Source organism: Caretta caretta, chromosome 9, assembly GCF_965140235.1.
Source record: "Caretta caretta isolate rCarCar2 chromosome 9, rCarCar1.hap1, whole genome shotgun sequence".
Lineage (NCBI taxonomy): Eukaryota > Metazoa > Chordata > Testudines > Cheloniidae > Caretta > Caretta caretta.
Window position 1 is genome coordinate 99,332,265 of NC_134214.1, and position 26,394 is coordinate 99,358,658.

The window sequence follows — 26,394 nt, forward strand, 5'->3', positions numbered from 1 at the left end:
TCCTGGTCCAGATCCAAAGCTGGCGGGGGCCCAGGCCCGGTGTCCCGGCTGGATCCACGGGATGGGGCTCGGCCCCAGCTCCAGGCCCCCCTGGGGCTCTGACCCTCCTCCAGCAATCAGGGGTTTTTGCTTTGGGGCTGGGGTTCTGGTTCTGCCCTCCCCTCAAGCCGGAGCCTGAAACTCGGGCCGGGGAAGCAGCGCAGGGCCAGCTGCCCCAGTCCCAGGGGGCGCGCACACACACCCCCTTCGCTGCCCCCCACCCCGGCTACTCCGGAGTCACGCCGCGGGCAGGCTCCTCTCCCGGGGGACGGGCCAGGTAGGGAGCAGCCTTCCCCAGGCAGTGGGAGGGGACAGCCCTGGGCCGGCTCCGGCTCCGGCTCCGCCCTGCCAGGCGGGCGATCCCGGCTCCTGATTTTCCTGGGGGCCGGTCCCAGCCCTGCGCGCCCTCCCCTCTCCCCACCTCCCGCCCGGCCCCCGCTTCGCCCAGCGCCGCCGCCGCCGCACGCCGGGCCGGTCAGTGAGCCAGCGAGCGCCGGGCCCGGAGCGCGCCCCGCTGCTGCCCCCGCCCCGCTCGCCTCTTGCTCCCGGGCCGGCTCCCGCTCCACCATGCCCCGGCGGAGCGCCTGCCTGCTGCCCCCGCTCCTGTGCACGGTCGCCGCCTGCAGCCTGCCGCTGCTGCTGCTGGCCGCCGAGCTCAAGTCCAAAAACTGCTCCGAAGTCCGGCGGCTCTACGTCGCCCAGGGCTTCAGCCAGAGCGATGCGCCCAGCCACGAGATCCACGGTGAGGCGGGGGGGCGCGGGGGAGGTTTTCGGGGGAGGGGTTGCATGGGGTGCGGGGGGGTTGCATGGGGTGCGGGGGGGTTGCAGGGGAGGTTTTCGGGGGAGGGGGTGCGGGGGGGGTGCGGGGGGGGCGCAGGGGAGGTTTTCGGGGGAGGGGTTGCATGGGGTGCGGGGGGGTTGCATGGGGTGCGGGGGGGTTGCAGGGGAGGTTTTCGGGGGATGGGGTGCGGGGGGGGCGCAGGGGAGGTTTTCGGGGGAGGGGTTGCATGGGGTGCGGGGGGGGTTGCAGGGGAGGTTTTCGGGGGAGGGGTTGCATGGGGTGCGGGGGGGGGTTGCAGGGGAGCTTTTCGGGGGAGGGGTTGCATGGGGTGCGGGGGGGGGTTGCAGGGGAGCTTTTCGGGGGAGGGGTTGCATGGGGTGCGGGGGGGTTGCATGGGGTGCGGGGGGGCGCAGGGGAGGTTTTCGGGGGATGGGGTGCGGGGGGGGCGCAGGGGAGGTTTTCGGGGGAGGGGGTGCGGGGGGGTGTTGCAGCGATGCGCGTCGGGGGACACCCGCAGCCCGGGTCCGGGGGGGGGTCCGTTCCCATGGTGGCTCCGGGCTCCTTCCCTTTGTCAGCCCGGGCTGGGCTCCTCGGCTCCGGGATTCCTCTGCCCTCGCTCAGGAGCGTTCCCAGCGAGCCGCCGAGCGGCGCGGGGAGGCTCCCGGGCAGGCTTCGCCTCCCCCCCGCAGGAGAGCCGTGCAGGAAGAAAGTTGCTTAGGAGTGTGCAGGGTCTCCCCGCCTCCCCTTCATGTTCTTAAATCGCTGAGGGGAGGGTGGGGGGTGGTGTTGTTTTTTGTCTAAGGGGCATAATCAGGCCCCAGCTCTTTGCATTCAGGAAATACTCGGCGGTGGCAAATGAGTTGGTAGCTCTAAACTGTGTGGTTATAATTCCACCCTGCAAAGGTAGGGAAACCCACGCCAGGAAAGAGAGAAAAAGCGGGGGGGGGTCGCTTCTCTGCCTGCAGAGTGGTTTGAAAGCTGAGTCAAAACCAGCCAGTGGAAAAAGCTTGAAGAATGTGGACAGAATTCAGGAAGGTATTTTGAAAGATTTTTCTCCTGACCTTCGGGTTAATTGCACACGCAATTACGGGCATTTGAAAAGACGGATTGCAGGAAATCTTAATCTTTGTTTGGAGATAGTCATGCAAATGAGGAAAGTCTAGTCCTGCTCACGTTTTTGCACTTGAGGTGTTTAGAGAGAGCCCTTTTGCTGGGGGAGGGGGGGTATTTACGAAGACTTTTTTGCGCTGGGATATTTTGTGAGGAATTCCCAAATCTCTTTCACACCCCCACCCCTTACTACATGATTTAAAGCAAATTGTGAGGATGAATTTATGGATGAAATCTGTAATAATTGATGCCATGAAACCATGTCCAGTCCACACTGGGTTTGGGTTCTTGACTCCAAAGTGCTTCAGAAAATCCTTAATCTTGGTTCTGACAGCAACAGATTTAAGAAATGTTCCAGGAGTTTTGAGAACTACACTTCCTTGCAGTTAGTAAGAGCCTTTCCCAGTTTAACCGTGGTGAGGATGGAGGAGAGAAAAGAAATGAAGACTTCAGTGATTTCAGAGTCCCTGGAGTGGTTTCAGAAGGAAATAACGGAGTAGGATTTTGTGCCCACAGAATGCTAAATCCCACCATTTTTACTTAGTAGTCACAGTTTCCTCTAGTTAATGAAGTTCTCTGGGGACTTGGACTAGCGAAGAGAGCAGCTGTTTATTAGACAGCAAGATGACTTTTTAAAATGTGACTGATCAGTCCTCTTTTCCCACATTATGTCACTTCGCTCTACCTTCGCAGTTACCAAATGATTTGTACACAACCGATTGGGTGCTGTTTGCCCTTAAGCTGTCTTTCTTTTAGCAAACTCAGGTAGGTGCTGGTGTTGCAACAATTTAGTAATTACTTAGTCCTGAAGGCCCTTTTCAGCCCCTCCCCCAGCAAAAGTGGAGATAGCCAAGATTCACCCTGGAAAGCAGCGAATGCATTTTTTACCCTAGATGCATTTATAAACAGTGTTGGCTTTAAGTTTGTGTCTCATTCTCACGCTTCAAAGAGGCGATTCTGTTCGAGTTGCATGATGGCAACAGGGTGGATTTTGAATCCTTGACTCCTCTTCATGAGAAAAACATTAATTGTTGCTCAACTGCTGGCGGTGAATGTACCTGTGTTGTTTTGTCTAGGCAGAAGTCCTTAAAACAAATCAATATGCACAAAATGTCTCTCTGCACTCTATAGACTAAGGTTTCAGTGACCGCATATGAAGTCAGACTGTCCTTTTTTGAAAAATGACATCTCGAGAAACAGTTTTGCACATTGGTCCCCAAATACTTGCCTGTCCAAGGGACAGGAGTGTTATTAGTAGCCAGCAGTAGGAAATGGTAGTTAATGTGCTCACACCCAAAACATTTTATTCTTTTTGTTTCATCCTTCATCTCCCTCCCAGGGCTGCTGCTTTTATTTCCCCTTTTGAATGACCTACTGGACTGCATTCTCCTGAGGAACAAAGGAAGTGCTTTTTTAGCTGGAATCCTTGGGAGACCACCAAAGACTCCAGCTCATGAGCTGCAATTTCGCACTACTTTCAACAATAACAAAAATGCATGACTGAATGGCTCAAAAATGTGGAGAGTTAGAGGCATTCATTTGAGTCTAGGACACTGTCACAACACAGACAGACCCAAGTAAATACCTTTAGACGGCTAATATAGAAACAGGGGTAATCTTTACCATCTCTGTGCCCTTCAAATATGCGTATCTTATCCTCTTCGCTGACACAAACTCAAATGATTTCAGTCAGTTGCACTTTTCTGTTGTCAGTGTCGTGAGATGCATTTAGCATACAGCTGTTGGAATCAAATCATGGGTCTTTTTGCTTCTTCAAGAAATGTTTTAATGAGAAACACCCTCATGCTTTGAGTTAAACTACACTGCTACCGCCCCAGCCCCCTGTGCTTTTCAAAAGGGCTTGCACAAAATAAGGTTGTGTTGATTTAAGATCAGTACTTGGGTCAGTGTAACACTAAGTGTTTGTGCAGGCTTCCCAGAAGCCACTGTATCTTGAGGATTTGACCTCGCCTTCATTTCTATATCATAATTAAGATGATTTGATGTGCTTTGAAGGGTGTCAGGAGTACATCATGCAGACAGGACTTCCATTTGAGGTCCTAACTGGGCTGTCAGCTTGACCCTGTGCTTTTGAAACAAGACGTCAGAGAAACGGGATAATCACACGAGATTATTCAACAAAAAGAGGGTGACCTTGTTCAACTTACTCATCAAAAGTGTTAATTAGGTTATGTCCCGTCTCCCTAAAGATAAATGAAATCATGGCATCAGATCTTATTCGCAAAGCGACAATCCTTGGAAACTTAAACCATAGATGTCATCTTAATGCTAAGCCTATTTAGAGGAGGCAACCAAGAATCTTTTAAAAATTTTTTTTTAATGAGTTGTCTGTGAATATTGTAGTGCCTTAAAGGGACAGTACACGTTAAAATCCAGTTAGTTTTAAAGTTAAAACTAGTTTTAGATACTACACCTGCCTAATCTTTGTATTAACCTCCCCCTCCGTTGCTGTTTCAACGTCCCACACAAACAGGGTATACTGAGGTCCCAACCTTGCAGTCGGAGCCACACAAACATATCTTTATATGACCCCTTGGAGCTCCATCCACTGTCATCTTCACTGGGTCTCCCTGCTGGTTAAGGATCTGTCTGCATGGATCTGATGTAGGATTGGGCCCAGGTGATAATTACATGGAAAATCGTGAATGTGACGCGGAGCGCTCTCGTATGAACACAGTGGGTAAAAATAGAGGTTGCAGTCATCTTAGAGACTACTTGTTACGTTTTCAGATAGGGGCAAGTTGTTTTAATTTTTTGAAACTCTTTAAGAGTAAGTTACTTTGGCAAGCCCCTGATATTAATTTGCTTGCTTTAGAATGTACAAGGTGCATATTTTCATCACTCATAAGTGTAGTGAAGAAAGGGAATTGAAAATGCCGTATGCAAAATCTTGGCTACATGGCAAGAACCAAGTTTCAGCAACACAGTAATTTTTATATATAAATCTTTTACCCTGTATCCCATTGGGGTATTTATGAAGACTGCTCAGAGTGTTGTCTGCCAGAATGTAACAACTCTCTAAAACATGTACGTGGAGGAAGGGATTTAAAAAGGTGTGCTTCGGGGGGGCAAAATTTTGGGGCTGTGATGTTGGGGTGGTGGTTTACAAAGCACAGAAATAGAGCAGTTTAGTGCCATGCTGAATTTTTATTATTGCAATCAGTTAGGTTATTTTTACCAGTCACTTGCAAACTTCTTGCCGTAGTAGCATAGACATAGCTTCTGAAATGTTTTCTGAAAGTTGTGGCGTGTGTGGTGTTTGTTTGTTTATTTTTTTTTGTCCTGCCATCTCTACAGTCAAAACAATGGGAGCTTAAACCAGAAGACTCTTAGGCCCTGAATCTTAAAAACACCACACCCAACAACAACCACCCAACTATGTGGCTGCACAGCCCCTGGGGGCTCAGGGACTCAGTCAGCTGCAGGACTGGGGCCTTAAAGAACTGCTGTGTTGAGTTTCTGCTGGAGTCAATTCTGCACCCAGTTTCAGGATGCCTTAGGTCAGTGATGGGCAGCCTAATGGCGGGCCATGAGTCATTTTGCTGACATTGACTGTCCGCAGGCACGGCCCCCAGCAGCTCCCAGAGACGGGAAGTGGCGCGGGCTGCAGGGACGTGCTGGCTGCTGCATCCTGGAGCTCCCATTGGCCGGGAATGGGGAACCTCAGCCACTGGGAGCTGCTGGGGGCCGTGCCTGCGGACGGTCAACGTCAGCAAAATGTCTCGTGGCCCACAATCAGATTATCCTGATGGGCTGCATGTGGCCCGCGGGCCGCAGATTGCCCACCACTGATGGGTGCCTTGGAGGAGTGAAACAGAGATTGGATTGTGAAGTTTGTCTAGGTTTATTTTGGTGGTTTGATATTGTTCTCAGCTCATCTGGCTGAGCGCCTAATTTGCACTTTCAGCAATTGTTAAAATTAAGGATGATCAGTTAGCAGTTATTAAATTAGTATAATTCTGTCAAATAAAGCACATGAAACTCACATTCTTAATAGACGTGCATATAAAATGGTTCTCTAACTTAGTAGTGTGTCATGCCTGATGTATATATTCTCACTGTATTTATGTCCCATGGGAGAACTAGGCAAGCTTGCTTAATTGCTCTTTTTCTCCATGTCTTCTAACTAAAACAGTCAAATTCTACCAAACAATTTTTCCCCTTTTTTTTATCTGCAACATTTTATTCTACATGATATTAATATTCACTGGGTATTGCTTGTTCATATTTACCTAGGAGTTGGATCTAAAATTGGTTTAGACCAAGTTTAGAACCTAGTTACAGTATCCATAAATGGCAGATTATTATCTATGAACATAGTGTAATCTTTCTTGCTAATGTAAACGGTCATTTCCTTTCAGCAGGTAATATGAAGTAATACTTTTAAGAATTTTGCTGCTGACCAATTCATATTTGCTTAATGCTCGGTAAAAGCTGTAGAGTGGAATATATGGAACTTGCTTTTTATGTTAACTACCTCCTTTAGATGTAACAAAATGTGACATAAAAATATTTATGGAGGCATTCCATGATTCCCTCTGCAGATGGCTCTGCTCTGTGGAATTGTATCAATGAGATTTTTAACACCCTATTCCAGATCCCACCTGTCGCCCCAACAGTGCTGTTGCTGTCTTGAAGCTTACGGTAGGAGTAATATGTAAAACATCTATTCTGTTACTGGACACCCCAGTAATTGTGGGATTAGGACTCTCCCTTTGATACTGACAGAATTGCCAGTTTATGAAACTTGTTCTTTACATTTAAAATAAAAGGTGGCTCAGAGAGAACACAGACTGTAATTCACTCGTGGCTTTACCGATGACACACATCACAAGAGTGCAGTTTGAGTATAGTGGGAATGGATGGGGAGCCCTGAGAGCGAACGCAGTCCTGTACTCAGCCTGCGGTCATGTGTTTATAATATATACCTTTCATATATTTTAAAAAAAAAACAACCTAAAATTTCCATGTCTATCCTTAGTTTTGCCTTTTCCTTTTTACAGTAATACTAATGGCCACCACTGTATTTTCCGGTTCACAGAGAAACTGGTAAAGGTGGTTCACTGTGTAATGTTCAATGTGAGAAATAAGAATGATGGATGGATGAATGTTCTGAGGCTCATGGTGATGTCAGATCTAGGTACGCTCTGCACAAATCAATTCTGGCGTGTATTTTGTTGGTGCAGTCCGACAGTGATCCATTTCTGAAAATGTAAAGCCGTGGCCTGAAGGTTGTCAGGGATAGAATTCTTGTAACATGTCCCTTGGACGGGTTCTGTGTCTCGTGCTCTAGAGACCTTCTCCAGTGATTATTTCTAAACCGTCTCTGGCAGGGATGCCACCTTTCCTGTACGTGACTCATAAAGATGCTGTTGAAGTACAAATGCCTTTTTTTTTTTTAAATTAAATTTGACCGAATGATATAGATTTTTCTTCCTTTCCTGAGGAAAGGATACTTTATGTTACGATTCTGTTCCTACAGCACGTTGCAAATCTCTTAAGTTCAGACGCTGAAAGTATCGTTCAGTATTGAATTCGTGTGGTTCTAGATGATTGCTATTGGTTAGTATGGCATCACATTAGAGTAAGGAGGGGTTCTTGCTCCCAGAGTGAGTCACTGCTCGTGGTCGGGGTGGGGGTGATCAGGCTTGTCCCAAGAAGCGTATCAGTGGCTGTGATGGAAAATTGTTTTTTTTGTTTTTTGTTTTTTAATAAGATGTTCTCTTCTCCCTGACCCCTGTTATCAGGTGTGGATGTAAAACTCTTCTGCTCTTCACCTTTTTAATTTTAGGAAGTCATTGGTATAACATGACTAATTTCTCTGTCGTTCGCATTGAACTGTACTTTCTCCACTTCAAGTTTTTGGAGTAGTGTTTTGTTAGACTGCAGCAGTGTGTGCCTTCGCAAACTGCAATGTTAAGCATGTGGTTCACAGGGACTGCTTGCAATGGTCCAGTCTGAGTGGGAGTATCATTTTGCTTGGCAGGCACTTTGTAGAAAGTACTGTTTCTTGTGCCAGAATAAGCAGTCATTATATTCCATGCAATTTATAGTCAAATTATTATTTATTGTTAAAATTGCCTGAAATGATTAGATGTGTCCTTAGATATGTAGCTTTGGTTAAGACTGAATGACAGTGTGCATGAGGCCTCATCTACACAAACAGTGTTTTTTAATATTGTCTTGTAATTTCAAGGAGACTTTCTGTGGCTTTCATATGTCAAGAGGCTTTTTTATCCTCCACTAAAAGTGAACTAGAACAAGGCCAGGACAGTGGCTAAGCACCCGGCATATTACGGCAGAAGCAGGTTTGCAGGCAGCCTTGGGATTCCGCTTGTGTGCACCAGTGGAAGGAAGGGGTGCTTCTTGGGCGGTTGAGGACAGAAGTGGTGCTTTGCATTGCAATTTCAGACTCTCAGTGGCTGCACGTGAAACAGCATTGCATTTTTGGTGGCTTATTCTTTATAACTGAAGAGGGGAAATGAAGTCAACACAAGACTGTCATTGAATGAGCAGCAGCGGATGGCAATGCTGGAAATACCCTTGAGAGAAGCACCCCCTCTTTCTCACCCATAAAGGCTGTGGGGGGCGCGGGTTGAACAATAGCAGAGACCTCCATCCCACACAGCAACCGGGAGGCTGGTGTTCGAGTTGTGGGAGACCCACTTCCCTCTACTGTACCAGTCATAGCAGCCAGTAGGTTTTAGGGTTCAGAATGGCAGGTGAGAGGTTCTCCTCCCTTCCTGCAGCTAGATCGGGGAAGGGGCTTCAAGGTTATCAGTTACATCAGAGCAAGAGGCTAATACAAAAGATAGGGTCCCATAGCAGAGCCCAAGGGCTCAGCCTGATAAGAATCCCAAGGCCTTTCTCCTTCCCAGCAACTTTGGCATTGCCCTAATAGACCTCTGGTTAGATATGCATCTCCACCTGTGGCTAGTAGGTGTTTGGTAAATTTTCTGGAGTACAGCTCATATAAAATGAGTTGTTGGTTTCTGTAGCACACTGGAGTTTACATGGAGGAAAAAACGGCCTTTACAGTTGATACCTTGATCAGCAGTAGGATGGGTAGAGAAGCCAAGGTTTGAAGGGATGTGGGACTAAGCTGCCTTCTCATTCCTTGAGGGCAGAGTAACTTCGGGATGCCTGTTCCCAATACAGTGCAAGTGGAAACTAAGTACACCCTTTGCACAGTCAGGTAACTGACCATTGGAACGGATTATGGAGGGATGCATTAAATTCTCCTTCACTTGGTGTCTTCAAATAGAGCTTGGATGGCTTTCTAAAAGAGAGAGACTAGTTCAGTTGCAAGTTGTTGGGTTAGAGGCAGGAGTCTCAGGGTGGTGGTCTCTGACTTGCGTGATGCAGGAAGTCCATCTAGATGATCACAGTGGCTCTGAACCTTAACATCTTAACAACTGTGATTTTAATACATAACTTCTCTAACATTTGTTAACCCAGCACCTTTCACAAGCAATGACATTTGCTTGAGCAAAAGGGATGACAGCTATGTTAATAGGCCCCACTTCCTTGGGTACAGAGAAAAGAACTCAACTAGGTACAGTTGGGTAGAGAACTTCTTTTATGAGGACTTCAATGATTTTGTTAATGTTAGTCAGTAGGGGTAATGATCTCTCAACATTTTTCACATTCTTTGTGCTTTTCTCTTGGGATTATGAAGGTAACTCCCCTCTGTTTTTTTTTTTTCTTTTTCTTACCCAAATCCCTAAAATATCCATTGTACTTTGCCAGGTTCCCTTGCGGCATTCAGCCCATTGCCTGGGAGACGACGCAGTTCGCTGTAATCGGTGCATTTAGGTCTGTATTGTGAGCAGCCTTTGCACAGCTGGGTGGGATGGGGGTTTTGTGCCTGCATGGCACCATAAGCACTAGCCACAAAAGGCCCCAAGCAGGATGGAGTATAACAAGGAGGGAGGGGTGAAATTAGGCTAAATAGCGAGTCTTCACAGTGAGATCTATGTAATTGGAGTCCCCCAAGAGAAATAGGAAAATCCCAATGCCTGAGAATCTTAAAGCTAGACTGGAAAAAGCAGAGTATGAGAGTAAATTAGGGAACTATCCTGCACTGGCTGGAGAATGGACCAGATGCCCTCAAAGGACTTCTCTATCTTTACATTTAAAAGAAGCGAGAGGGAACGCACTGTCTGAGTATTGTGTAATTGTGGAGATGGCAGCATGCTTGCATCTCTTTAAATAGATATTGTGAGCGTGTATATGATGTATTTTTTAGGGTTCCCCAATACTGATTTTACTATAAAAACAATATTTTGGTGCCTAACTTTTCAAAGTGAAACAGATTTTTCTGGACTCAAGAAGGGTGTAGGAAACGAAATACTTCAGCCTTTTTTTTTTTTTTTTTAGGTGAGCAAAATACGTCTCTTCAACCTTGGCAATGCACCTTTTTATAGAAATTTTATCTACTGTTGAATTTGCAAACCAGAAAGAATAAATCGTATTTGTGTTCATAGTAACTGACTTTGACTTTCTTGAATGTGCCCTTTATCGCTTTAGATAAGGGAATGCCTTCAGACAAAAGCAGTTGCTCCAGAATGAAACATTTTGAGGAAGTATTTCTCTTCACATTGACCAGTTGAGAAAATGAGAATTGTCTGGTTTTTTAAGCAAATGCAGATGGGTGCAAACAATGACAAAACGTGTAAAATATTTTCTAGCAGTTTGTGGGACTAAGGATTCTTTTTATAGAGAATACCCTGAAGTGTTCAGAAAGTGAAAAGTCTGTGAGACTTCCACATTGTCAACATTGCGTGTTCATTTTAATGCTGCTGGTTTTTCGTGTATTCATAGGAAATTGGCTTTGGTAATTGAATTTCTAAAGAACCACAGTAACCAATAGCTGTTTTCTTCTACAGGTCACTGTTGGGTTAGTGAATATAGTAAGTACTGTATTTAACTCCTCATGGTGTACTGCTCCTCCAGAAATGTTGACCTAAATTTTCAAAAGCGATGAATGATTTTGAGTGCCCAACTTGACACACCTGAAAGGAACCTGATGTTGCAGAAAGCACTGAGTCACACGTTATAAAAATCTGTCTGTGCCCTCAAAAATTGATGCACCCCTACTAATGAAAATTTGGTCCATAAAGACTTTACCAATTCTTTTGAATGGAGGTGAAATCAAATGTCTGCTTGTTCCACTACGCTGACTTATCCCATCACAACACCTTTGTGCCCCGCCGGTATTGTCTTCACGCAGTTCTGTAACGTCTCTGTGTGTCCGATTCTGTAGGAACAGTGGCACGTCTGGTTTTCTTTAAGCCTCCAAAACATGATGTGTGCATGTTTTGTGTGGAATTAGTGGTGTCCCACTGAATACACCTTAATGACCTGACGTGCACTGGAGCTGTTCTGAAGGTAGGCAGGTCCGAGGGTGGGTTATTGCTCCACTAGTGAAAGAACAAGAACAGAGTGAGTGCTAATTAAATGTGTACAGTAGAGAAGAGGAGTGCTGCTTGTCCTCCATGTAATGGGTACCCCAGATACTTTGCCTGTGGGTTATTGCACATGGGAGAGCTCACTGTAGCAAGTATTCAAGCTTCTTCCCTTCCAGAATGGTATGGGAATAGCCGCTATTGAACATAGTGGACAAACAGCTGAGCATGGGTGAGAACTTGGATTGATGGCAGTGTTTTGCAAGGGGGATAAGAAGACAGGATTTTTTATGGAGCCAAAAATAAAAAGGCATCTAAAACAAAGGTCCAAAGACAGCTAAAGGCACCACTCTACTTTCCGTAGTTTCAAATGGCAATTATTTGTTGTGTGTGTGTTTAAATGCAATGGATTTAATGTTCTCCTAACAGTTCCACGTACCGTAGGAGTTTAAGGGATTTGCTAGCCAAGGAATCTAACTTTACGAAAGTATAAGTCGGAATCTTCACTTGGTGGTTTCAACAAATTGGTATTGAAAATTCCACATTCCGGGTCTCGATGGGAGGTTGCAAATCATGCTCAGCTGGTGCTGCGGGTTCTAATAATGGCATTTTAAAAGATTACATGGATTTCAGTATGAATGTTTCACTCCTTTATACTGTCCTTTGTGGGCTTGCTTTTTTTTTTTTTTAATGGTTGAACCTGGTTCGATTCAGCATTCTTGGAACATACAGACCACATCAGGATTTACCGGCTGGAATGAAGTTACTAGTCCTCCTAAAAACATGAGACTCTTGTTTGAATGTCTTTATAACCAATTGGCCAGAAATAGTCTTTTTACTAGGAATACTTTTTTTTTTTAAAGGAGGCTTTATCCATAGAAGATTAAAGAGTAAGTAGATGCACTCTACTCAAAATGAGCATTGTTAAAAGGAGCTAAATTTGGCTATAGATTTGGCCATTTGGTAAATTAAAGATACAGCTGTTTCCCCTCCTGCAGTTATAAATGCAAACTCTTGGGTCATTCCAATACAACAAAGAAGGTGAGAAGTTATTTAGTCAGGGAGACTGGAGCAGTTGTGAACTTGTTACAAAATAATTCTGCATAAACTGCAAACACACACTAAAATGTACAGTAAAGTGGTCACGACAACAGTGCCTTTTGTCTTAGTGTGTGTGTACAGTATATATTTTGGCTACCACAGAGATTTGCTCTCCCCCCATCCTCCCCCCCCCCCCCCAAAAAAAAGTCGGTCTGAGGTTAAGCCTAAACTTCATACAAGAAGAACACTGAATTTATTTTGAGCCAATTGTTCCAGTCTACAAACGCAGGCCATCTTTAGGGGAATTGTCACTGTGCAAGACAGCTATGGGAAGCTCATTCCAGGGAAGGGACTGTGAGATCAGAAAAAACTCTGTAAAGGGGTTCACTCGCTGCGGGAACGTCTCATTGTGGTCAGGTCTCTCTTCCGTAACTCAGCCCTCCAGCCAGGTTGCAATATTTATGTCCTTCCCTGTTGGGGTAACAAAGTTTGACATAATAGTCTAATGCCTTTAAAACAGGTCTTTCGCATCAACTCTGGGACCCATGATCTAGGCATCCTCTTGGCATGTCCTTGTGCCCTTTGGTCAGGGGGCTTTATGCCACTTTCCCAGTGGCTGGTAGGGGAACCCCAGGCACTCCCTCTACACTGGATTCCAGCCCAGGGATCCTGTAACCAGCTGCCAAGGTCTCCACAGTCCTACTCTGGGCTTCTTCCTACTCAGCCTTTCTCAGGATTTCTTCCCCACATCTTCTCTGGGTTGACCCTTCTTTCAGGGCTAGGATCCCAGGCCTTACTCTCCCCTCCCCGCCGTCCTGGGTTTAGTGCTCATCACCTCTCTGTTCCCAGAAAGTGACTGCAGATTCCTTCCCTGTGTCCCTCTTCTGCTACAAACTTCCTCTCTGTATAATAGGTCGTTTGCAATGGTGCTGCAGCCGTGTTGGTCCCAGGATATTAGCGAGACAAGGTGGGTGAGGTGAGCTTTTGAGCTCCCCAGAGCTCAGAGGTCACCTGAAGACGATGTCTGTGTAGCTTGCAAGCTTGTCTCTTTCACCAGCAGAAGTTGGTCTAAAAAAAAAGGATATTCCCTCCCGCACCTTGTCTCTCTTTATGATAACCAGCCTGCTGCTGCTCAGCTGGGCTTCGTGTACAGTTAAACCTGGCACTCCCTCCAGGTGCAGCCAGGTATCACAATTGATGCCTCAGGCCCACATTAACCCCGTCAGGGCCTGTGTAGGGCACACACCCCGTCATACTTTGTCATTCATTGTCCTGACTGAGAGAAATAAAGTATTCTGTGTTCTCTCATAGGGCCCTTTCCTTGTGGGGAACCATGATGGTTGCATTGAGAGCCTTTTGAGCAAGATGTAACAAATGCGGAGATGCTAGTCTCTGCACAGTTCCCACATGGACATGAGCTTCCCCTTATAAATCCAACCTTGAGCCCCACCTGTCTTCACCTAAACCACACCAATCCATTGGAAATGTTTTAGTTTGATCACGAGTTATTGGCCTTGATGCAGGAATTGGTGGGTTAAGCGCAATGGCCTGTTCTGAGGAGGAGACCACACAACATGATCAGAATAGTCCCTTAAGATCGCAGCCTGGAGTAGGTTTGTTTTGGCAAATTTGAGGCCTGTCAGAGAAGATGTTGGGAGCTATAGTGGGTTTAATATAGATCTTCAGTTTTTGTTTTTAAGTTTATCATCTCCTCAGTGGCTTGACCATTCACCTCAGACTGGCCTAGTCTCTTCCTTGGATTTCAGTGTGTGGTGTTTTGTTTTAGACTTAAGTGTGTTTTTGTGAACTTCATAAAGTCCATATGCCCCAATGGGTGCTCAAATAAATTGGTTAGTCTCTAAGGTGCCACAAGTACTCCTTTTCTTTTTGCGAATACAGACTAACACGGCTGTTACTCAGAAAGTCTGTGTGAGTAGTGCGGGTTTCCTGGAGCTCTTCCTGGCCCGAATGCAGACTGCCACAAAGGTGGGGACAGTCGACAAGGAGGGGAGCGTGTTTGTATGTGGAAGGTAGGAATAAGGATAAAAGCAGCCAATGAGCAAAGAAAAGCAACTTAATCCATTGGGTAAATGGAGCCACCATTTCAGATTTCCAAGGGTTTTCCTCCTTTGGGTTTATTTTGTGGGAGATGGCTGTCCTTAATTTGTTACTTTTTTCATAGCCGTTTGCCTCAAAGAAGGTAATGATTGAATGGAGCAGGGCTGGAGCAGCCAAGGACCTGTCCTCACTAGGATGAAAGGTGTGATTTTTAAAATGTGGTAGCTATTAGGTTTTAAAATTCTACTGTAGATTGGGCAAATTGTAGGGTTACTTGGCACCACTGGGCACCACTCCACTTCAAGTTAATCTCAACCAGCTAACACCTGTTAAACTACAGCGGGGAGTATCCGTGTTAGGAAGGGAAGAGAGAAGAAACTCATGGTGTATGAAACGGGCAGAAACCAGCATACAGGTGAGGAGTAAGCACTGTATGCCATTGATTTTTATTTATTTTTCCTTAATCTGAACTCCCCATTGATTAGAGTGCGTGGTTCTGATATAAAATTGTTGGCACCATAAGACCCTACATTTTTCTTCTTTTTTGCCCAGTGGAAAAATAAATGTTCCAGCAGCATTTCCAGTCATGATTCAGTTCTATTTACATAACAATTCTGGTTTGCTTACAGTCGCTCTCATAATGAGATCACTTTCCTTTAGTGCAATCATTTGTTGATTGAGTTCTGCATACTCCCATCTCCTCTCTCTGCTCTCGAACTTTCGTGTCTCAAGTGAAAGGATGTTACTTTTTGCTTGCTGGTCAGACAATCTGTAAGTGCTTTTGAGTCTTAACCTAACTCCCAAAAAACCCTGGCTAAAAGCTCAAAACTTTTAACTGGGGGAGAGGAAATGAGTTTGATATTGTTTTAAGCCAGTGGTTCTCGACCAGTGATATGCGAACCCCTAGGGGTACACAGAGGTCTTCCAGGGGATACGTCAACTCATATAGGTTAGTGTTTCTCAACCTGGGGGTTGTGAGATGGGGTGTTGCAAGAGCAGGGCCGGCATTAGGGGGTGGTAAGCAGGGTGCCCTGTGAAGCTAAATGACATGCTTCAGCCCTGGACGGCAGGGCTTGGGCTTTAGACTCCTGAAAGGGGTACAGTAGTCTGGAAAGGTAGCAAAGCACTACTTCAAGCAATTTCTGCAAGACCCAGGTATAATTGCAGAGAATAATAGTGAATTATATGGAGTTTAGTGTTAAATCCACTTCGCGTAATTTTTCAGTGCAGTTCTAATCCCTTTATAATAAACTCGGTTTTAGCTCCTGTCAATCAAGAGGAAATCCACTGACAAATTTCATCAGCATGTAGGAGGACAGTCTGGTAACATTATTGCTGAGATCCACAGTTTCAGAAACACTAATCTTTGACAGTTAACGTACATCGTGACTGCTGGACTAGCTTTTACAGCTTGGCCTTGATATAGTACTTGTGTGCTCGCTGTATCTGAAGAATTTTGAATGGTGGTGTTATGCTATAGGTTACGATTTGTAACCTGCAACCAGAAAGTGTAAACAAAAACGGCGCTTAGTTTAGACAGGGATAGGGTAAAAATCTAAAATAGCTCATTTATTATTTTATCTAGTAACTCACTCACTTTACAGTATCTGGAGTGAGACTGTGGAAAGATAGGTTTCTTCATAACTAATGTTTAGAGGCTAAGAATGGCAACAAATGATGGTAAGTGAAAACCCTTTAAACACTGGCTTTTCCCCCCTACCCACTGGTTTAAATCCTAAAAGGCCGTTATGATTTGAAGCTAAGAGCAGTGCAGAGTTGCAGGGGGTTGGGAAAATGAGATTTTTAACTCCAGTTTTATTTCTTTCTCTTGCAAGGTTTTCAAAATGCCAGTAAACGGGTATCAATGAGTGGGAGTCTTATCAAGGTGCTCTGTACTGTGCCGAGGGGTGGGATGAATCACTTCTGGTGTGGTGGTGGCAGCTGACATAATGTAGGTTGTTGGAAAAGCAGATGCAACACTGGAAGTACTTAACTGTCAGTTTTTAAATGACTGCTGGCCTGAATCACAGCAGCCATGCATCTTCCTTCCTTTGGCATCAAATGATCTTTTATAAATATATTTGGAACAACTTGCTGCCTGTGGTAGATTAACAGCTCAACTATTAAAGGGAATGGGTTTTTTTTTTTCTTTTGAACACTCTATCTATCTATAATGTACCTCATCTGTTGCTTCAACTCTACTCTCTTGTCTTGTCTGCCACAGTCTCTCTCCTTTCTTATGTAAGAAACTTACTGTCTGCAGTTCTGTTAATGTTTAATAAAAAGTTAGTAACCCGGGTCCCAAGCCTGCAATGAGCTCCGCCTCGACAGAGCACAGTACGAGTTCGGGGCCTCCCAGACGTGTTCCATTTTTCTCTCTGGGTTGATTGCTTTAAGCAGAGTCCCATTTGGTTCCGAACAATCTAATAATGACAGGGTTGAATGCAGAGTTGAAATCTGAGAAGCACAGAGATCCTATGGAGTATTAGTGTGGTATCTTGTTCTGCTGCTGACTCTGGCCATCTGCCCATTCCTGAGAATGCTGATCAATTAAGGAAAGGAACTGCAAACATAAGGGACGGCAGAAATCCACTGGCGGGGAAGGAGAGTTGAACAATTATATAGACTCTGGCCCCAAATCTGCTTTGTTGCCCCAGGGGAAATTGTGAGCCTCTACACTGGGCATCCGGAGTCACTCCGGTCCAGTGACTCTGTATCTAAACAGGGTAATGGAGAGCACTAATTGTCTCTTTGGTCACTCATAACCTGAGCCTAAAACAAGCTTATTGGTGAATATTAGAAGTGATTTGTGAAATCCTTCATGGGGTGGTGCGTGGTGAGAACCCTGCACAGGATGTGAAGCTGCCAAACAAGGAGAATATTCTCTCCTAATACAGGCCCTGATCCTGCAGGCTGTTTCCCATGGGGGAGCCCCCACGAAAGTCCTAATACTTTGTCAAAGAGTCCGACTGAATGGATACATGTAGTGACCTTGCAGGGATATAGCTAATAAAATTAGTTGAACTCATTCCTCTACTTCTTTAAAGGCTCCTTTTCCATTATAAAGCAGATGTCATCACACACACATCCTGGCTTACCAGAACAGCGAGCCTTTTCAGAGATCTGAAACTCAAGGTAGCTACCAGGAGAGCTGCCGATAATACCTGAGTGGAGGTGGGACTGCTTTTATACTTTATGTCTTATCTGTTGCCGTATCAGTTCCTATAATGCTGTATGTAAGTAGCTCAGTCTGTCTCATGTGTCTGGAAACAGAGTGTCCAGTGTTCATAGCATTTTATACATGAGAGTATGATCATTAATTTCTTGTCTTTATAGCTTTTCTGCAAGAGTGAAAACCTAACAGGAAACTGAAAAAAACAGTTCTGGCGAGTAAAGGTTAATTTCTGAAGAGCAAAATATGCACTAAAGGATAAATGAGATTTCCTCCTTGTTAGTGAATTATAGCTTTAAAATATTCACATTCTTTCCTGAAAGATTTAGGAATAATTATACAGCACTTAAAGGCCAGGCATTGTCAGATAAACTTAACAACACTATAATTTGTACTCGAGGCAGAGTTTCCTGTGAATGATAGCTTTGTTTAATTTGATAATGCCACTTCAAAATGTGTGCTGGTGAGGAGCTGTCAGGTAAATTGAACCTGTGAATTTGAGACGACATTTTGTATATACACTAAAAACTCCTGTTCGGCTAACCCTTCGCACTGGGCAGCCTTTTGTTGACTGCTCCAGGTTATCCTTTCCTGTACTTTACCACGAACCGTTAACTACCTGAGTGAAATGCATTGAGCTGGCTTCTCCCGTGTATTGTATAAGCTCCCTTGTGCTACCCTGGGATATTTTTCGACTGTGGTTTTTGAGTTTGAGGACAGGAACGCTGAATAGGCTCAGCACACATACTTTATTTCCATTACCCAAAGTAGGAGTCATGCTTAGTTACAGCCAGAGACACTTCAGCAGCTCTGGGGATAACAAGATAGCTGACGGACTGGAATGCAGATTTATCAGGGGCAAAAACGGACAAAATTCCTCATTCTGATTCTTTTTATATAGGCCCTTCATTCTCTAGCACGCAACAAGCGTTAACCCTTTGTGCTGTCCGCCAGTACTATTGGTAGGCATGTACAGCAGAGCTTAATGTGTGTTTTCTGTGATTAAGCTGTTCTGCCTCAGACAGTGGTTTGGCTCACATTTCTCTCTCTGTGTGTGTGTCCCTTCCAGAACCATTTTAAGGGTTTTTATTTTAAAGAGCAGGTCTTTGCTCCAGATGTCTGGGTGTACAGCCACACAATGTAAATTTTGCTGCATGTTGCCTTTGGACTGGTGGTTAGGGAGGCTACTGGGCAGTTTAAAATAAGAGTTTTGTGGTATGAAATCAACTTCCTTGGGATTTGATTCACGTTTGTTTTGTTTTTTTTCCTTCTGAGCAGAATGGTTTATTGATTTCAGTTACATTTTGACATAGGCTTGTTTTTTGGCCTTTCGTAATACCTGGAAACAACCGGATTTCTTTTGAATAATTGGAGCAGCTTACGCTGTCTGAGACAGAACAGTTTAATCACAGAAAACATACGTTAAGCTCTGCTGTACTTTTTTTTTAATTGAGATTCTGTTCTGATATCGTGAGCAATTCACATATAGAAAAACAGATGAAACATGAGAACCCTTCTTTTAAAGTTAAATAGATAGATAAATGACATGGATCAGTGAATCAAAGGAGATAGCTTGATTTGAGTCTACCAGACCTAAGTATAACTTACCCCCAAGCTGGGAATGTTCAGGTGTGAACTCTAGCTTCAGTGAATTTACAAAATTCTCATTGAGCAACTGCTAGTGGACATGCAAATTCTGCTATGTATTAATCCAGAACTTGAGGCGATAGAGAGGTTCTGGTCTCTCTTCTCTTCATGAGAACATAAGTAGCTGTGTGTAAGTGAATGTGTTGTCTTGTGCTCATAGTTATGTTGGTGGTTATGCTTCATGACTGAACGAGGAACAAGGAGAATTGCACCTTTTTCTTTGTTTAAAGTATGTCTGTTTAGGAATTGGATGATGCTTTGTGTGCTGGAAAATACTGAGGTGTGAAAACGGCGTGGAACAACATAGGGTCTCCGGTTATGTACTAGTAGCAGGAACAAGAGCTTAAATTGTTTGCTTACCTGAAGGGCATAGGTCAGTTCTTATCTGTGCTTCAAGACTTTTTTTTTTATTCTTAATGCAAATATCTATGCTTCTTGTCATCAAGTGCTAAGGCCAAGAAATCATACTCTTCCCCCTGCTGGGTAAGGGAATGGAGAAACTGATAACAATGAAATTGCTGTGAGTAGTGGATAGAAAATTCATGTTTTACCCTTCCCAAAATGTACTAGTGGTCAGCATTTGGATTCACGTGAAATGAAATTGAAAGCTCTTTGCCCCCCTCCCATTTGGTTGGCTTGCCCCAGCAGCACCCTAAGATAATTTAAGAAGAAGTAACTGTTTCAGGCTTTTGACTGCAACAGCAAACGGCAAGACCAACTTCTGTCATTGAGACAAAAGAAGGAAGAGTTGTTGCAGTGACTGGCAGCAGAATTTCCATTATAAGCCTCTGGTGTCCAGGGTTTATAACTCGGCTATAAAAACCCACTGGGCTGAAACTTGGCATTGGCTTTACTTAATAAGTGGAAAAAATTGATTTTAGCAGGTGTATAACTATTTCACAGGACCCGTGTAACTGGACTGTCCTACTCTCTGCTTCATTTAGGTAAACACACTCCTATTAACGATCAATATTTAGCATGGTTAGACCCAGCGCTGCCCAAATAGGGAGCTTACTCTTGTGTGGCGGTAATCTGTGTCTCCCCAAGTGCTACGTGGGTAGAGGCAGTGTAGGGAGAGTAAAGTGATTTGGAGAGACCATATTGTGTATAAACCTTTTTTTTTTATCTCTTTCCAAATGGAAACGTGTTTTAAAGTGGAAAATATGGTGGTTGCGATCAGTCATTCAAGTTGGTGAATCCTGCAGATCTCCTCCCACCCTGCGTGCAATGAGCCGGTGCTGTATGGAAACCCCACCAGTACCATGAAACTGATTAGAGTCACCCTCCTCAGTGGCGGCTGGAATGGTAGCACTGGCTACATTACAGAAACACCACTGTGTAGGAGCACAGATACTAGCAGGCTGGGTGGTCCTCCTCTGCCTGTTGGCTAGGACTAGCGATAAATACAGTACTGTAAGTGCTACCAGCAAATGACCTTTTAGACAGCCTCTCCTTCACAGTGGTGTGTGAAAGGAGCAGACTCCTCTTCCCCCCCCGCCCCCCCCTAAAATTTTTGGCTCCTTCCTGAGTTTCCAACTCCAGCTGAGTATCAAGGCCTTGGAAACTGAAATTCAGGGCTGATCCTGAGACAGACTGTACGTTGAGCAGGTCACGGATGGTAGGAAGAGGAGAAGGGCTTGCGTTTTGGGGGCAGAAGTGGGGTGAGGTTCAACTCGCAGTTTAAAAAAAAAACCCCAAAAAACGGAAGAAGATCAGTGACTTCCTCTTTTGGGTGTCCTGTTTCTCTGTGCGGTAAGGTGCCTTTCAGCATTGTTTGCGATCAGTTTGTATTATGGCAGTTCCCATGTGCTCAGATCAGGATGACGGACAGTTGACTAGGTGCGGTATAGATGTACAGGAAGATGTGACCCCGTCTGAAGCATTTTACTGTTAGGCCAGCTTGGAGCCCCATTGAGCCATGTCCTGGTGCGATGGGAGGCCTGGGAGTGCAGAGGCCTCTTGTGTAACTGATCTTTGAGCGTTTGTGTCCTGAAAGACGTAGAGATGAGCTCATTCTTACGGCGTTTCCTTTAAAAAAACCCAAACGGATTTTCTGTACTACAATCTTGCTGTAGGCATTTGGGTCTACTCCTTGTGGCAGCTCAATGGATCCATGTGTGATTCAGGACTAGGGCGAGATTAACTTAATAAGTGGTAAAGGTTTGATTCATAATAAACTAATATACTGTCCCAGCAGTGCCATGTAAACAGGCAGGTTAAGAATCCTAGTCCCTTTTCTTGCTGGGAGGGAAGCATTGTCCGATTATGGTTCCACCTTTTCTGGGGTAGAAATAGTCATACTGGAACTGTTCAGACTCTGGCAAAGGCTGTTTCTTGGGAATGTCTTGCTGATCCTGGCCTAAGCTCTGCTAGTGGCCATATACTTGACCTTTCAAATGCACTACCTTCAGAAAGAAAACCCCAAACTTACGGGAATGACAACTCTCCTCATTCTTTATCATGAGTTTGACCATCCATTGCACGACTTCAGCTCTGTTGGCATCTCTTTGGGTATGTCTACACAGCAAAGAAAAACCCGCCAGTTGACTCGGGCTCTTGGGGCTTGGGCTGTGGGGCTGTTTCATTGTTGTGTATTCTTCTGGGCTGAGGCTGGAACCTGAGCTCTAGGATCCTCCCGCCTTACAGGGTCCTAAAGCCTGGGCGCCCGCCCGAGCCCAGATGTCTACACAGTAGTGAAATAGCCCCGTGAGCCTGAGTTGACTGGCACTGGGCCAGCCATGGGTGTCTAGTAGCTGTGTAGACGTACGCTTTGTCTTGTGTCATGTGGATCAGTACATAATTCCCTGCTGGGGTGCTGCTCCCTTCTCTCCTTTTTCTTTTTTAGTTAAAAACTTTTTTTTGGAAGGTCATCTTAAAAATAAATAAAAAAGACAAGTCAACGTGAAAACAAAAGTGGGGCTTTAAACTAAGTTCACCAGGGAAAGGAGACCAAAGCCCTGAGGTAAGTGGGGAAGTGGGATACCGGGAGGAAGCACGAGCAGGAGAGCACAAGAGGGGAGGGCTCCTACCTCATACTGAGAAAGCGGGAGGATCAGCGAGTTATCTAAAGTGCCTATACAGAAATGCAAGAAGCCTGCAAAACAAGCAGGGAGAACTGGAAGTCCTGGCACAGTCAAGGAATTATGATGTGATTGGAATAACAGAGACTTGGTGGGATAACTCACATGACTGGAGTACTGTCATGGATGGATATAAACTGGTCAGGAAGGACAGGCAGGACAGAAAAGGTGGGGGAGTTGCATTGTATGTAAGAGAGCAGTATGACTGCTCACAGCTCCAATATGAAACTGCAGTAAAACCTGAGAGTCTCTGGATTAAATTTAGAAGTGTGAGCAACGAGGGTGATGTCGTGGTGGGAGTTTGCTATTGACCACCAGACCAGGGGGATGAGGTGGACGAGGCTTTCTTCCGGCAACTAATGGAAGTTACTAGATTGCAGGCCCTGGTTCTCATGGGAGACTTCAGTCACCCTGATATATGCTGGGAGAGCAATACAGCCGTGCACAGACAATCCAAGAAGTTTTTGGGAAGTGTAGGGGACAATTTCCTGGTGCAAGTGCTGGAGGAACCAGTTAGGGGCAGAGCTTTTTTTGACCTGCTGCTCACAAACTGGGGAGAATTAGTAGGGGAAGCAAAAGTGGAAAAGAACCTGGGAGGCAGTGACCATGGGATGGTCGAGTTCAAGATCTTGACACAAGGAAGAAAGGAGAGCAGCAGAATACGGACCCTGGACTTCAGAAAAGCAGACTTTGACTCCCTCAGGGAACTGACGGGCAGGATCCCCTGGCAGAATAACGTGAGGGGGAAAGGAGTCCAGGAGAGCTGGCTGTATTTTAAAGAATCCTTATTGAGGTTACAGGAACAAACCATCCTGATGTGTAGAAAGAATAGTAAATATGGCAGGCGACCAGCTTGGCTTCACAGTGAAATCCTTGCTGATCTTAAACACAAAAAAGAAGCTTACAAGAAATGGAAGATTGGACAAATGACCAGGGAGGAGTATAAAAATGTTGCTCGGGAATGCAGGAATGAAATCAGGAAGGCCAAATCACACCTGGAGTTGCAGCTAGCAAGAGATGTTCAGAGTAACAAGAAGGGTTTCTTCAGGTATGTTAGCAACAAGAAGAAAGTCAAGGAAAGTGTGGGCCCCTTACTGAACGAGGGAGGCAACCTAGTGGCAGAGGATGTGGAAAAAGCGAATGTACTCAATGCTTTTTTCACCTCTGTCTTCACGAACAAGGTCAGCTCCCAGACTACTGCACTGGGCAGCACAGCATGGGGAGGAGGTGACCAGCCCTCTGCGGAGAAAGAAGTGGTTCAGGACTATTTAGAAAAGCTGGACGAGCACAAGTCCATGGGGCTGGATGCGCTGCATCCGAGAGTGCTAAGAGAGTTGGTGGATGTGATTGCAGAGCCATTGGCCATTATCTTTGAAAACCCATGGCGATCGGGGGAGGTCCCGGACGACTGGAAAAAGGCAAATGTAGTGCCCATCTTTAAAAAAGGGAAGAAGGAGGATCTTGGGAACTACAGGCCAATCAGCCTCACCTCAGTCCCTAGAAAAATCATGGAGCAGGTCCTCAAGGAATCAATTCTGAAGCACTTAGAATAGAGGAAAGTGATCAGGAACAGTCAGCATGGATTCACCAAGGGTAAGTCAGCAGTTCTGCAGGGGGTAGGACTAGATGACCTCCTGAGGTCCCTTCCAACCCTGATATTCCATGATTCTATGTTCTGAAGATGCCAGCCCTGTACTTACAAAAGAATAGCATGACTAATGCAAGGAATATATCCTTTAGAATTGACCTGAAAAGGGCTTAGGGTAGGAATATAGCAGTGAGGAGGGAAATCTATTGGCCTATTTTGAGGGCAGGCTAGTTGTTTACAGGCTGGCTTCCGTAGCTTCCCTAAAGGGTAATGGTGAAACCAAGGTAATGCTAGAGTTCAGTAGGGCTTATGTGCCAAGCGTGCCTGCTGGCCGGGGGGGGGGATGTGCTTTTCTCTCCCCGTTGGCCTGGGAGGGGTGCTGAGCACAGAGAGAAGATTAATTAAATAGTCTAAAAATCCAGTTTCCCCCCGATATAGCCCCATTTCTTGAAGAAATTCAAAGTACCAAGAAATGCCATTATTACTAGGTTTGCTGTGTGTATTCCAGAACATAAGAACGGCCCTACTGGGTCAGACCGAAGATCCATCTAGCCCGGTATCCTGTCTTCCGACAGTGGCCAATGTCAGGTGCTCCCGAGGGAATGAACAGAACAGGGAATCATCAAGTGATCCATCCCTGGTCACCCAATCCCAGCTTCAGGCAAACAGAGGCTAGGGACACCATCCCTGTCCATCCTGCCTAATAGCCATTGAACTTATCTAGTTCTTTTTTTGAACCCTGTTATAGTCTTGGCCTTCACAACATCCTCTGGCAGGAAGTTCCACAGGTTGGCTGTGCGTTGTGTGAAAAAATACTTCCTTTTGTTTGTTTTAAATCTGCTGCCTGTTAATTACATTTGGTGACCCCTAGTTGTTGTGTTATGAGAAGGAGTAAATAACACTTTCTTATTTATTTTCTCCACACCAGTCATGATTTTATAGACCTCTGACATATCCCCCTTTTCCAAAAGTCGTCTCTTTTCCAAGCTGAACAGTCCCAGTCTTATTAATTTCTCCTCATATGGCAGCCGTTCCATACCCCTAATAATTTTTGTTGCCCTTTTCTGAACCTTTTCCGTTTCCAATCCATCTTTTTTGAGATGGGGCGACCACCTCTGCACGCAGAATACGTCCCTGTGACTCCTCGCAAACACCACGGGCCGCAGTGCAGCAAAGGCTGTTAACCTTTGTGTTGAACATTTAGTGCTCTTTGGAAGAGGGGTGGCAAAGGCCTGGTCTACACTTAAAAAGTTTTACGAGTATAACCGTGCTGATGAGTGCTATGTTGTTTTTTTGTTTTTGTTTTTAAACTGACATAGCGGTGCTAGTAAAAGCCTTGGTGTAGATAGTTATAGCTCTTACCGTTAGAAGGCGCTTTATGCTGCTCTCGGTTATTTTGCTTCTCTGAACTGGAATAAGTATGGTGTATTGGTGGTGTACACTTACGCTCATGTAGTTTTACTGCTTTAACTATGCTGGCATACTTAAAGAGCCACCCTTTTAAGTGTAGACGAGGCCAAAGTATAGGTTTGCAGATGTTAGGAAGCTATCGTGAAAACTGCTCCATCTCTGGGCTCGCTTTTTGAAAGCTACCTTCTTGTATTCGGCTCTCCCAAGTTGACTCTTTCCAAGGTTGCCAAGAAGATGGCGTGCTCATTCTGATCTCAGTGGAAAAGTGCAGTTCCTTGAGTAGCGAGACTTGTGCAAGGACTACAGGGTTTGTTGTTCTTCTGTGGTTGGAAGGCAGATGTAATCTTTGACTCGGTTCCCCCTAGTAAGGGGAAGAGTTTTCATGCTGTCCTGGAACTGTATGGGCCCTGTGAGGGTTGGGTTTTGTTGCATGATCCACTTAGCATGTGAACTCCATAAAGCCACCTTGGACTGTGGGGTGCCCAAAAGAAATATTTCCTCTTTTGTGTACTCGCAGAGCAGCAGCTGTGACTTTCTCTTCTCTCCCCCCTGAAAATAAACCTTAGGCTTTTCATTCAGTAAGTGTGCAATGACCCACATTTGGTGGGGGGTAGGGGCCTGTCAGTGGCCCTCTCAAATCAGATGAGTGGGGTGATGCAAAAATGACTTCCATTCTGGTTCTGAAGAGCACCAGTGCCTACAAGCTTTGGAGTGAGGACTGAACCTTAGACTCTCACTCTTAGACTGTCCTTCCCCTCTATAGGGCTGGTCAGTTTCAGTTTATGTGAAGGGAAGAACTATCAATAGACAGCCGAATGCTTTGCTTGAACACTGCGGTGTCTGTCCTTGGGAAAACTTTTTTAAACACATTTTGAGGCTGAGAAATGACTTCTTAATTGTTGTAAAGATGTTGAGATTTCTCTGCCACAATTTGTGTGCTAATATGACGAGGAATATTCATGGTGCATGCTAACCTAATAGACAGCTCCAGCTTGGAGCAAGAGAAAGTCTAGCTGTAGAATGCCTGATAGAGCTCTTGA

The 26,394-nt window shown here is 45.2% G+C and overlaps 1 protein-coding gene across 1 annotated transcript in view; it reads left to right on the plus strand.

The window, feature by feature from the left end:
- The first annotated feature begins 493 nt into the window (after nucleotides 1-493).
- The window catches only part of GPC4 (glypican 4), a 112,718-nt gene continuing 86,817 nt past the window's right edge, over nucleotides 494-26,394 (plus strand). The window contains exon 1 of the mRNA XM_048863255.2: nucleotides 494-781. Within this exon, the coding sequence (XP_048719212.1) occupies nucleotides 607-781 (175 nt within the window). The 5' untranslated portion in view covers nucleotides 494-606. The remainder of the gene's footprint in view (nucleotides 782-26,394) is intronic.